We start from the raw sequence: 14780 nt of genomic DNA on the forward strand, positions 1-14780 counted from the left end.
TATTTAACCTTCCTGTCCACTTAGATATGTCATAAAGAAGGCAACCTTTTCTTTGGACAAACCTTTTTGTTATTCACACGCACGCTTCAGGTTTGGAGTTCCCAAAGGATGACATTCATATAATTGAATCAGCATGGCCTTAATTTGAAATTACGTTTGCATTGTTCTTATCGACTTTGAACGCCAACATAAGACAGCTCAGTTTGGATGTGTTCGAGTCGATTTATGTCTTTATGGCTGTATATACCAAGACTTTAAATGAAATTCACTAAAAGATACTCAAAGCCCCAAAGAAATGCTGATTTGTTCGTTTTTATGATACTTTTTATTAAATATCTCAATAATCTAACGTAAAAATAATGCTTCTGGTGTCTTCAAATAGTGGCAGGTACCGTAAGCGCGCTCACCAATGGTAGTCACTTTCTTTTGATCAATCCCAACTCAGAATACAACCTAACTATCAGTTGTGGCAAGAGGTTTGTTTCAAAGTAGAACTAAAAAAAACTTCTGACGGTTTTTCTTGCTCTGTATAATCTTGAGGAACCAAAAGACGACTCAAAATACAAGCAATCTATCAGTTGTGGCAAGAGGTTTGTTTCAAAGTAGAACTAAAAAACTTCTGACGGTATTTCTTGCTCTGTATAATCTTGAGGAACCAAAAGACGACTCAAAATACAAGCAATCTATCAGTTGTGGCAAGAGGTTTGTTTCAAAGTAGAACTAAAAAAACTTCTGACGGTATTTCTTGCTCTGTTACAATCCTGAGGAATAGTCCGTTTGTCGGCATTGCATCCATCAGTCAAGTCCCAGGAAGAATGGCGGCTATTGAGCGAGGTTCACCGTACAGCTGCGCAGCGTCGTTAGTGCTCCCTCATTCACTTCAAAAGCACGAGGAGCTGCGGTAGACTGATAACCAGTGCACACAAAAGTACGCCCCCCACATACCTAAACCTGACGAGACTATCGCTTCTTTCTTTTGGTGACACTCAAAAGAGGCCGCGAGAAAATGGCAGGTACTTGATTGCCGTATAAATCATCAAGCTATTGATACCTTCAATATTCTTCCCCAAAGAGTACCTTACCGGCCACGACCGTTGTTGTTTAGTTGAGTGTCTTCTTTCTCTGCTATGGAGATTTAAAAGGTAGCAACTTCTCAATGACGTCTTTCGTTCCGTCTCAAAACGTTTGTTACATCTACAATCGTCGAAAGTCCTTAGGGTGTACCTCTGTAGGTCTTAATGAGCACCGTAATGAAACCGTTTTAACCTGTGGGGAAATGTGATGTATGTGGTGCCGGTGTGGGCAAATTTTACTCGCTTCGTGACTGTCGTAAAGTGAGACTTGTTGCCACCAAGTACTGTAGGAGCGTCCTCATTAGATAGATTTAAACAACGCTTGCCACTTAATGTGTGACAAGTCGGCCAGTGTAATATAATCAGTGCTGCGCCACGTGCCTTCGAAGCTGCCATGACGGGCTATGTAGATACAGATATTATACATTAACGTATCACGTAGATGAATCAGACCACCAGATCTAAAGTGCAAAAACTGAATATCACATTGGAAACTACAGGAACGTACGAGACGACCCCCCGAAAGTGCTTAGCCGTCGTTACTATGCGTGGATATAAAGGTTAATGTGGACTTAGGGATAAGCCAAGAGTGCACATGTGGAGATATGGGACACCTAATAGCTTGTCCAATACAGCTGCGAAGGAAATGGCAAAGGTCTAGAGGTTAGGCACGACCAAGTCCGTCAGGTGGCTGGCGGTGAAGGCTATTGATTGGCCGGCAAACAAGAGAAAATTATTTTTTAACAGCTTCTAGACATTTCTGTGCCCATTAGTATTACATTTTCAAAGAAAGTTATGTGTGTGTGCGCGCATGCGTGAGGTCTGCGTTTCTCTCCCTCCCTCTTTATGTGTGAACAGAGAAGAAAATCTTTATGATATTTTGTTTGTGTCGTTTACAATATTGGAAACAATTAGGTTATTAGCCCCCTTTTGATTTTTCTAGGTACTGCAGCAGAACGTTTGGTTTCGATATCTCGTCGCACGTGTGAATGTACTAATGATACCTTATATCTGTAAAGATTTGCGTGTATATACGATGCACTAAGATGACGCCAGGCTTCTCCAGAGACCACGTCCCCACTGATCTTCCTTCGCAAAGGCGAGCACTGATACATTTTGCCTCGAGCTCGCACATTATCCTCCGACTTCACGGTGACCACACGACACATATGCCTCTCCAGGGGCGAAGACGAAGAGTAAGTCAGCGAGTATTTGCCATGACACCGCGATCTATTTCAAAGGTCTCAGGTGCGAAATTTGGCATCCATGTCTACAGCCGACCTGGCTGAGACTAGAAAAGAACAACATAGGTAGTATCTCGCTGCACACCGGTGCGAGATAGCTGGGTTCAAAAGATTTCTCGACGAATTTCCGAGATAAATAACGAATTTTCTTACGTTTTGTGTACTTTGTTGTCTTTTAAGTCATACAGTTACGTGTTACGCAATATCTAAATTATATAATTCTACGAAAATCAGACAACAGTGCTGCAGGGAACGAACCCCGCAGTGCAGCACCTGTACAGTGAGATACCAACTTTAAGGTTGCTTCTTTCTTACTCTAGAACAAAGACCACCAAGGTGTGTCCATATACGTCTTGCTTGTCAACTTTGCTGTAAGAATTAAGAATAAAGACAGCTTCTCTTTCACCAGAAAGCTTTTTAGCTCAGTTCGGCTTGAAACAATGTGCACACAACGCGGGAAATCTTAGAGTTTCGATTGGGATTTGGATTGTCAACATCATACTTTTTTCTGATCCCGAAAAACGACCTGTTGGAATTAGTTATACACACACAGGCACGGTAGGCATCTTACGTGTTTGGAGTGATTTCTGGTCTTTTATCTTGTCATGCTATGCCTCATTAGGCAGTTTTTGCTCCACGTGCATCCAACTGTTCACAAGGTAAACGTTTACGTTAATCCCTGTCGCAGCTGGAGCATTGCTTAATGCCTGAGACTTGGGATTTTTCATTATGATTAGTAAAGGTGTGGGGCATAGTGTAAGCAAGTAAATGTTTTTTTAATCAAGGAATGGAGGTGTAAGAGAGATATTTGAGGCTAAGAGGACTCGTGTGTGTGTGTGTGTACGTGTGTGTGTGTGTTTGTGTGTTTTTCCCTTTCTACTTACATGTATGTGTTAATGCATATGTGAGTGTGTTTCTACCCGAGTATATGTGTGCGCGCTAGATTATGTGTGTACATGCATGTGTACGTATCTTTCTCTCTCTCTCTCTCTCTCTCTCTCTCTCTCTCTCTCTGTCTCTCTCTGTATACGTGCTCGTGTAAGTTAGTATGTACATAATATGTGTTTCTACGCATGTGTGTAGGTGTATGTGTGTATCTCCCTTTCTGTGTGTGCGTGTGTGTGTGTGTGTTTGTATGTAAGGATTTTTCTATATGTGTGTGAATGTTTCTTTGTGTGTGTGTATGTGTTCTATGTCTGTGTATGTATGTTTCTCCCTCTCTCTCTGGGAGCATATTTCTATGTGTGTATATTTCTATGGGTGTGTCTATGTTCCTTTATGCGTATGGGTCTTTATGTTTCTCTCCAACTCCCTCTTCCTGTGAGTGTTTATCTCTCTCTCTCTCTTTGAATGTCTCCCTGGATGTATGCCAGTCTGTGCCATTATGAATGAATCGATGACTGCGCATTTATAATAGTAACTGCGGGATGAATACAACTTTTGCCGCCCGACGTCCCCTGACCATTGCAGGTTTCCTGACTTCCTTGTTAACGATGGCCACCGCGTGGCAGTAATGTGTCCCAGCGGAATACGAACCAAAAATCCTGCTCCCTGCATAAAGGCGCTGTCGTGATCTTCATAATGATCTGTGGAACTAATGAGGACCGGGGTCCTGCTAATCGGTCCCAAATGACTATTGGTCAGACGTAGCTGTAATTCATGATTCCATGTATACGTGCTCTTTGTAGGTTCTTGAAAAATAAAAGTTTGCAAGAAAAAATTGGCTCCCGCAAATGTTAAAACGCCGCTTGTGGTCCGGATCCTATAAGTATCTGTATCTGTATCCGTATTTATAATTAGTCGGTATAAACGCCCTTCGGCGTAACACACTAGCTTCGAAGGCACGCGGTGCGGCAGCAGCTGGTTATATTACACCGAAGGACCCGTCACACCTAACTTTTGCACATATATCTGCAAGCGTTCTTTAAAACTATCCAGAGATGATGTCCCTACTGTGTTTGGTGATAACAAGTACACGAACTACTGTCGCTCCTAAGAGCTATCTCAGTAGCATGCTTTAAACACAAGGTATCAAAATAGCTGCTGCTCTGTAGTACCGAAGAGGGTCGGTAGGCGGGCCAAAATCTAATAAATTTGAGGTCCCATCAAGACATACCCGCCTAGTCCCTGAATGCGTTCTTGAGTTATCGTGGTCATTGATGGACAGACACGGACATGCGCGAACGCTGTCGAAAAATAACCATGTTCGCAAAAGTGAAAAGCTGTGAAAGTGTTATTTTATGGTCGGTGTAATATACTTAATATTTGATATGTCATCTTTCTACATTTATACCTTATTTTATGGATGTCTTTATTCTCAATAAATCGTTCTTGGCCATCACAGTAATTTTCATCCTGTATCTATGATTTAGAATGATCTATCTATATTTCCTTCTTAGGAGAGGGTTCATTGCAAATATTTTGTAATAAATTCTGCCCCATTGTCAGGAAATGAATGTGAATAAAATGAAATGAATTTTGGGGCAATGTCAAACATAACCTTCAATTTTATGACCCTACCCTCCTATCAATATCTTTAGAGAGAGAGAGACAAAGACAGAGATAGAGACAAAGACACTCTCTCTACTGTTAATCTAACGGAAAGTCCCCAGATAACGCTGAAAGTAACAAGCTGTGCGCGCTGGGTGATAACATCAACATTGACGCCTTCAAACGCCGACATCTTCAAAGGCCGCCAAGCGAATACAGGGAAGACAATACGTTAAGTACGTGCAGGTGAACACAGGGTTTTAAGTAATCAAAAACGCTTGTGCTGAAGCCTCCCGAGAAAAAACATCCCTTTGAAGTTATCGTGAAAGTCAGGGGCAATTATGTCTGTTGAAAATTGCTCTGACAAATGGACCAATTTGAGTGTTGCATGACTGTATCGTATTTGAAGATGGCTAAAATCGCTCTAGACTGTAAATGCGTTCTTTAACGCTTGTTAAATGGTTGCTACATCGCGACCTCTTTTGTGCTTAGTGTTGCAATTTTCGGAGACTTTTCCACTATGTAACCATTATGGTAACTGCTTGGCACCCACGCACAGCTTTATAACGTGGCAATTTGATGCCCACCGTGTAATTCACTGCAATTTCATGCTGGGCAAATTAGTTAACCATAAGAAAAAAAAACTCCGCAATTTCAGAGCAAGCTGCTAGGGGCCCCAAATCTAATCACTTCTTGATTCTATCAAAAACCACCTACCACCAATATTTAATCAAGAGCATAGCATGTCCAGAACAAAAGATACACAAACCGGAATTTCTTCTGCAGTACCAATGCCAAACATTAGGGGGCCCGAAATCAACATTGACCTTCGTCTTCCCAAGATCTACACATAAACAAACTTCAATCACAATCAATCCAGAGGTTCTTAAGTTTTGCTGACTACAAATAGCCGGAAAAAGAGGAGGAAGAACGCCAGACTCATTACCATGTACAAAATCATCCATAACAACATTTCTGTCCCACATGCATCCAAGCTGGTCCTGGCGACTCGATGCTCCCGCCGCACCAACCACGCTTTCAAGCTACAGGCCATCGCGAGCAAATCCAACTTCTATAGGCTCTCGTTCTTCCCTCGTGCCACCAGGAGTGGAATGAACTTGAGCCTGGTGTGGCGGAGGCGGGGTCTCTCTCCCAGTTCAAAACTGAACTGGGGAGGGCCCTGCTGCATTGAGTCCTTGTATATATGTACATAACACTAACCCACCGCATTCACTTGTCTTGTCCCTTGCACCAATCAGTTGTTATGTCCCTTTGTGTTTTTGCCTTTATTTTCCCTATGTTTTAAGGCACTATCACCTGTAACTAACAAAACATGCGCACTGCTATTAATCCCCGTCAAGGGGGCTGAGCAGTAGAAAAGAAGAAAAAAATAAGAAAAACACACTCACACACACCCAAACCGATTTTTTCATGGAGTTGATATGCTGATAAAGATTCTGTTTTGTCTCCACTATCAGGTGGTTCAACAACAGATCCACTACTTTACAGAGGAAGAGCCGACTAGATAAGATAGTATGAGATTCAACAGCTACCTGACACTTACTTCGCAGCCTGAGGCATTGGAAGAGCATATGTTACATATAGGCTGAACCTTAACATCCGTCAAGTTGGTCTGTGTATCATCAACTCGTGATATGTCCACGCGTTAAGGTGGGGTCACACGTGCGTATATATTTAAGTCCGTATGAGGCGCGCATAGGAGTATTTGCCTCCACCAGGCTCCACAGGTCGTTGTAAAAACAATAGAAATTGGACAAACGTAAACAGGTAACATGTCAGACGAGCTAGCTGGGTCGATAACCATACTTCTCGGTCGGCTAACTCATCTGGCATGTTATATATCTATATTTGTCCAATTTGTACTATTTTTACCGCGACCTGTGGAGCCTGGTAGAGACTAAGAGCGTCATACGCACCACAAACGGACTTAAATATATACGCACGTGTTAACCCACCTTTATAGGCCCCATTTCACTAGACGGCGATCGCGTTGCGACTTCGCTGTGACCTAAACAAGATTTGCGTAACCTTTGATTTCATGCAAAATGTAAAAGTATGACTGAAAAGTGAACAAAACACGAAAGGCGTAAAAATCGTTTTCATCTAGTAAAAGTATAAAATTCGTTGAGTGCTTTTGTTAAGTCACCCCCTTTTGTGGAATGGGGTGTCACGTGCCATACATGCACCGTCCGAAAACTGCATGACCGATGAAGAGGGGTTTATCCCTGAGGAAATGGAGCAGTTTTCAACCATGGTAAATGGCCGCTTTCCGGCGCCATTTGTCTGACTTTGGATGTAAAAAAAACTGCTAACGACTTGCAGCAGTCCCGAATCTGGTACTCATACAACCACAGTCTGCATAAATACATACCATTCAGGCTTATTCAGAAGGAGGCATGATTTTCGTAGCTTGTGCACAATCTACATCAAGTTGTTACTGGAAAGATTTGGCTAAATAGCTTGGTCCAATCAAGCTACAAGAGAACTAAATCGCTAAGCATAGACAAGCTTGGACAGTAATCATTAAATTTGCATTATCACGTCAAACCACAAACGTAAACGTACGGCTAAAATAACTTGACACTAGTCTCCTGAAACGTTACATTTTTAAAACTAGAATCGGTCCAATCAAGCGAACTGAATCGCTAAGCATAGACAACCTTGGACCAAAATCCTCGAAAACGCACAATCACATCAAACCACAAACGTAAACGTACGGCGAACGAACCTTCAAACTAGCCAGTGAAATGAAACGACAGATTTCTGCTTAATCAGAAGGAGGCATGATTTTCTAAGCTTGTGTACAACCTACATCAAGTTATTTGCGAAGGAATTCGGCGAAATAGCTTGGTCAAATCAAGCTACAAGTGAACTAATCGCTAAGCATATAGGCAAACTTGGACAGTAATCCTCGAAAACGCATAATCACATCAAACCACAAACGTAAACGTACGGCAAACAAACCGTTAAACTAGTGTCCTAAAACGTTAGATTTTTTAGTTAGAATTAGTCCAATCAAGCTACAACCGAACTAATTCGCTAAGCATAGACCACCTTGGAACATAATCCTCGACAAAGTGTAATCATACCAAACCACAAACGTAAAAGCACAGCTAACAAACCGTAAAACTAGCCAGTGCCCTGAAACGTTAGATTTCTGGCCAGGATAGGATCTTCAGATGAATAATAGATCATGGATGTACGTACTCCAAGAGGCTGCCCGTATACTTTATTCCTCCAACTCAAACAACCCCATTTCCGCCCGCCTATTTCCGCACATAGAGTGTCCAGATCCGGTCATTTCCGTGCAAACTAAAATGGTTTCAGGGAGCGACTTTACTGAGTGACTCTATTGAGAATTACCAATCAAATAGAGTGATTATCATTAACAAGGCCTGTGTGTTTAGGGCTGTACGACAAAAATTAACTACGTGGGCACAAGGGCATATTAAAAGGTTTTATGAAAATTCGTCACACAAGCGTTAAGAGTGGTTGTAGAAAGAATCGATTTTGAAAGTTTGCCGGTACAACAAATTTTCGAAAGCCCTCTTCTACTTCGCTCTTTTCTTTTTCTTCGACCAGTATGATCAAAAACACACCAACGCCTGCCGGTATAATCTGTTTATTTTCTAATTGGTGTAAAATCCGGTCCACTGATTTTTCCAGGTCCGTTCTATTCCGACCAGTCCAACAATAAAAACAACCGCTTCTGTACCGGTACCGGTACCCACCCCTAATTTGTACATTTTCTTTAGCTACGCATCTCTTTCTTCCAACAGTCGGAATATGGATTTTGCCGGAGAGAGGAAATCGAAGCTTGCGTGCGTTTTGATAGATTGCACCGTCTTCTGAAATAATGGGCGGGTGTGATCACAGGAGAGCAGAAGTCAAACATCTTTTCCCGGGCCAGGCTGAAAGCGGCTGGTTCCATCCCGTCACACAATGATTGGACCTTCTGTCATTGCATGCCTCTTGATGTTGGGATTCGCTGACGTAAACTCAATATGCGTGACAAGGTGTGCGTAGATTAGCTTGTTTTACACAATCACTCGCTGTCGTGCTTGTTGGGCCTCCTCCCTAAAGGTGGTATCTCACTGCAATTGGGCACCGGTGCGGCACTGCGGGGTTTGCGACACTGTTTTGTTATTAGATATTACGTCAAAGTATGGGGTAGAAGACAACAAAATTCGTAAAGCGTAAGAAACTCGTTCCTTATCTCTGAAATTTGTTTAGTAATCTTTCGAATCCAGCAGTGCCGCACCGGTGCCCCAAGTGCTGTGAGATACCACCTTAGTAGCTTGGGCCAACTCTGGCTCGAGAGAACCATTACCTTTCCTAGAGACACCAATAGGAACTCAGGATTCTTAATCACTTTCAAAAGTAGTCCAATGGGAACTCAGGATTCTCTGTCACCATAGAAACCAGTCATCACAGCCTGCGTCACCCAGGTAACAGACAGTTCTCTGTCTGACAGTAATTGGTCGATGTTAGCACAATGCATAAATCAACAGAATAAGGATTTTCCCAATTCTTCTTACTTAGATGTACATGTGTTGGCTATTTACATCAAGCTTTTAGGTAGCCTGAGTACCATCGTATTTCTACCGGGGCTCCCTACACTCGCTGCCCTAACCATCCTATTTGTACCGGTAGAAATAGAATTGTACTCAGGCCAGATTTTAGGGGCCTGGCTTGTGGAAAGGCTGCTAGAACCATGATTTAGTTAGGCTAGATGTATTATCAACTGCCATCAAATTCTCTTTAAAAGGTCACCACCATAAATAAGTTTAGAGGACTCTAATGGAGGCTTTAACTATGCTCGTTTTAAAAACAAAATACAAAGAAAAACGAGTTCATATAGTGAAAGTTTGCAAATTTCTATCACGCACGTTCTCTTTATCGGTGTTGAATATATTTTCTGGCTCTGATTATCTTTAACATTTGTGTCACATTAATATTTCATACACTTGTTCACGGTCGCGTCCCTGCTGGAAGCTTTTCATTTCGCAAAATCAAGTTATCCTCGATAAAATTAGGTACGCTATTATGAGACGGCAAGCAAACTTTCAATTAAAGGTAGCCATAAGAAAAGAGGATACTAATAGTATATATATCAGGAATCATTCTAAATATATCACGACAAGATGCAGGTATTTTCAAGGTCAGTCAATATTTTTACCCGACAGCGTTCCGAATTACCCGCACTATCTGACGCCCTTCACTTGACCAAATCGATAGTGTTAGCGATGCATTTTCGGCAATGCATACCTCTATCTATTAGAGATGTCCATATCCATTGCTGTATGTTGCACTACCCCAAAGGCAGCTGCCTACCGAGCGCGCCCGTGTGTCGTGACACCCCGCCGTGAGCGATAGCCGGGATTGGAGTATTGAAGTGTAGGCAAAAGGCCGTGATGCATTACCTTTTATGTGCTATTTGATGTCCCTCAATAGTCAAAAGTCGCATCGAATTTTACACCACAATGGCCTCGTTGCGCTCCCAAATGCACCACTTCAAAAGCACCAATCCAGCCAGCGTAGTCTCGAGCGATTCGCGGACCCGCATTAGCGTAATGTTGATCTACACTACAAAGATGTCTATTCGTATAACACTTTCCAATTTTATGACCATATTAGAGGGCTCCCTTCTGTGACAATTATTGCACTGGTAGTCAAAAACTCGTGGCGAGAATTATTGGCCTACACGTGAGAATGTATTTGTGAGAATAATAGACGGCGCAGAGTGAAAAGTGGTACGATAGTGTATTGAAAATCTACTGGCTTAGAGATAGTGGATTGGCTAATGGTGTTGAGCTTGCGTTACACACGATTCAAACAGAGTGAGAGAGAGGGGGGATTTTGGCAAGAAAAATTAACGCCGTCGTCAATTGGTCTATCCTGAATAGAAGCAGACGGAGAAAAAGGGACTTACCTCTGTTTTGTAGCAGGCTGATGGAGACAAAACCGCAAAACACGCGTAGAACTGTTGCACGGCACGCCATTTGCTGGTAAAGTCCTGTGGTTGCGCACCACTACTGTTGTGGTCGCACACACGAAACCACTAAACACCGGCCTGTTAAATGGCTAGCAGATGGGTAATTTTCGTGCGAACGCTGATGACACCTCTTGGGTGACGGGCGTAAACGTGTTCTTCACCGCCTTCCAGTCAGATACGTTACGGTAGTCCCACCGCACCGGCACGGAAAATCGGCGTGTAACCAGACAGTCGGTGGTGTCAGCGCGTTTCCTGACTTCTCATCCCCGCATGATTAGTGTCCCTCTTCGCGTGCACGCCGCTAATTACTTACAGTCCCTTCGCTACGAAAAATCCCCGCAGCGCAGTTGGCAGTTCTGAGAGCACACTTTAGCCCTAAAACTGTTCTGTACGGTTCAAAACTGTTACATCGCGAATAAAAGACTTATCAACACCAAGAGATTGTCGGCTTCCGGAATAAACTCTCAGTGTGGTTGAACGAAAGGTAAAGAAGTTGACAGTTCAAAGGAATTGTTTGCGAACGCCACACGCTATAACATCACACAAATCAGTACCCCGGACAGTACGAAAAGCAGTGCACACGCTGTGCCTGCCTGAGGGCTACTGTTGACTGACGCATCTGGACGATACCATTTGAACAACTCTCGAAGGGGACGCATAGAATAATCCGAGAGCGGGCGGTCAGCCTGGCTTGTGAATTCTTTGTATTGTATTCATCAATAATCAGTGACACAAAGTCAACTTGCAACGACTGTTAGACATAGTAAATCAGTTGCGATGTGTTATCAGGGATGCCGAGTTTATAGTTACACCAGAACCCATCATAGTATATGACGGATGTTTGGTCAATGTTGCATCGTATTCGTATGGTTACGATCTCTTCTCCGTCACAACGTATATTGGACACTATTTACGGGGAGGGGGGATACTCGTATCATTACATAAATACGTGAAGACGACCTTATACGGCCGGGCTGAAGTAGATACGTTATGGCTACGTACTGGGACGCAAAATAGTACGCACAAGTCCCCCATTCCACAAGACCGCGATCGCACTGCGCCCTTGCTGTGACTAAAATTGGATTTGTAGAATATCAGTATATTTTACAAAATGTTAAAGTATGATTGAAAGGCAACAATTCGCACAAAAAAGTAAAATAAAAAGCTTAAGGGGGGTCACACGTGCGTACATATTTAAGTCTGTATAGGGTAGTCTTAGCCTCTACCAGGATCCACAGTTCACTTGAAAACTTGTAGAAATTGGACAAATATGGACATATAGCACGCTACGCTAGCGATCTGCTAACTCCTCTGGTATGTTCTCTGGCTATATATATATGTGTGTGTTTGCCAGATTTCTACTATTTCTTTAGTGACCTGTGGAACCTGGTAGAGGCTAGGACTTCCATATGGACCTCATACGGACTTGAATATATACGCACGTGTGAACCCACCTTTATTCTTTTACTCTATGGAATTCATTCGTTGAGCGCGCTGCCAAAATTTGGTCGCATCGCGATCGTAGCGAGGTCGCCCGTGACTTGGTAGAATGGTAGTCGTGATCAGGAGCAGACAGACTCCACTCTACTACGTCTCTAGGGACCAGACCGTTTCCGCCGGCAGTCAGCAAGAAAAGACACAGACTCCGTCAACGTAATCCCGCCAGTATCCTTTTCATACTACATATTGCAACACTCAGTCCATTTAAATGCCAAAGGAATAAAAACAAATGTCGAGGCAAAGCTGTTATATTCTGTACGGTACATGTTTATTGTCGGTAAGAAGACTCTGTTGTGCTAAAGTTGTAAGTATTACATATTGGGTTGGTATTTGCTTTGCTTTGAATTATGATGAAATATCGCTGATATTCAGATATAGATCGACATCTCCATCTTGAAGATAGCGTGGTACAGTCCATTTAAATACCTGTCATTTCCTAATGGTAGCCTGTGTTGTACAAGCTGGGGTCAATTACTATAGTTACTCCCCAAGCAGAGGTTAGAATCTAGCTTGCCTCGGTTACTTAGTGATGTAACGAACAACACATAAAAGGAAACGGAGGTAAAGAATTGTTCTTGTCTGTAGCCGCTGATTGAACATGTGCACTCGAGGCAGTTGAACTTTCTGGGCCCTATCCTGCGCATGCCCGAAGATGAACGTGCCAATATCTATATCTATATCTATCTTTACATACCAACACAAGGCAAACGCGAACGAGGACGCCAAACTATCTCGTATCTACAGAATGTTTGACAGTGCCCAGAATATTTTAATGGCCAGATCAACGTAAAGCAGACCCGCCGTCTAGCTGCCTACAAAAGGGCCTGGAAGAAATTAACAGTCGCCTGCGCTGCAAACGACCGATAATGAATGAATGAATGAAGACCTTTATATTGTACATTCATACCCACTGGGTTCAGTACAGGTCACAATAAATGATACAACATGATATAATGATACAATGAATCTACACTACTCAAGAATCGTATTCTACTGCGTACATTCGGCTTCTTCTCGTTTCTTTGTGATATTGAAAATGTAAGAACAGATATGATTTATAAGTAAAGGTTTGTCTAGATTCATAAGGAATATAAATTTGTCTATATTACTCAGTCGTATGATGATGATGATCGACGGTAGAGATGGTACCAAAAATCTTAGCCCACACCGCAAGCACCTCAATTACTTCACGGAGGTTTCTGTTCTACAGACTCTTGATTTTCTGGAATCTACTTTTAGCTTAATATCAATTTTTTTGGCTTCCTCCGGGGGCCATTGTTTAGTCTGCTTGCCCGTGGTTTGCCTGGAACGTCTCTAATACTTTGACACGTTTGCTTCCCAATGCCCACTTAAAGCCCCCTTCACATGAGAGAACGAATGAGCCGGAATGCCGTCCGAATGAAATTTTTTTTCTATTTGTTGCAATTCCTCGCAATTCGTACTGTATTCTAAACATTCTTACTGCATTCCAGATATTTGTGGCCGTTCTTTTGGCTAGACCGAAAGTTTTTGACATGTTAAAAACTGTCGAGGTGCATTCGAAGTGGAGAAATATCGAATGGCATTCATAGTGAATTCTAAGCGTATTCTAACTATTCTAATTGCAGTCTTACCGCATTCTGCGGCATTCCAACTTTATTCGAAACATATGCATTCTTATCTCATTCGATGGAGAACCGAAACGCCAAGCCATCTCGAATCCTGCCAGAATGCGGCCAAAAGAATATCTCGAATGCAGTGAGAATGTCTAGAATACACTACGAATTCCCAGGAATAGAAAAGAATTTTCATTCTGACGGTATTCTGGCTCATTCCTTCTCGTGTGAAGGGGATATCAAGTCCATTTGGAATTTCCCACTCGGAACGGCCCAGAATGTGTTACGAATTTTGCAAATAATTCATTCCGGCTGGTTCTGCTTGATTCCTGCTGATTCGATTTCAGTGTGAAGGCCCTATTACGATGCACATGCCAGCTCTTACCGGTGCCTGGCAAGATAATCGTTTTTCCACCAACTGTCAATCACGTTTGAATGGTAGGCGGGTATCCGTTATTCCGAACCGTTATCGTTCCTTTGCTCCTACCGCTCTCCCCTGCATGTGAAAAATTGATTGTAGCGATGTTTCCTAGAAATCGACTGATTGCCCCCACTGCTGTCAGGGTAAAAGGCATGGGCGCTCACTCACTTCAACGATTCGACGTTGTCGTTTTCTGTGTTGTACAAAAAAAAGTAGCCTGGGTACCATCCGGATAGTAGTTCGCACCGACGTTTATTATACATTATATGCAGTCACTTTTCTCTCTGAACTTTATTATACACTATATACAGTTGCTTCTCTGCTATTCCAAAAGCAGAAGCGACCATAGGAGCCTGATGGTACTCAGGCTACATCTTTTGTACAAAGTCTCTTCAAACTCCGTATACAAGTTAGTAAAATATCGTTGAAATATCGAGTTCT

At 42.6% G+C, this 14780-nt stretch overlaps 1 protein-coding gene across 1 annotated transcript in view; it reads right to left on the minus strand.

Moving 5' to 3' along the window:
- The window catches only part of LOC118430963 (protein amalgam-like), a 37358-nt gene extending 25943 nt beyond the window's left edge, over window positions 1–11415 (minus strand). The window contains exon 1 of the mRNA XM_035841994.1: window positions 10761–11415. Coding sequence (XP_035697887.1) covers window positions 10761–10830 — 70 coding nt within the window. The 5' untranslated portion in view covers window positions 10831–11415. The remainder of the gene's footprint in view (window positions 1–10760) is intronic.
- Window positions 11416–14780: the final 3365 nt, after the last annotated feature.

Source organism: Branchiostoma floridae, chromosome 14 (genome assembly GCF_000003815.2).
Source record: "Branchiostoma floridae strain S238N-H82 chromosome 14, Bfl_VNyyK, whole genome shotgun sequence".
NCBI lineage: Eukaryota > Metazoa > Chordata > Leptocardii > Amphioxiformes > Branchiostomatidae > Branchiostoma > Branchiostoma floridae.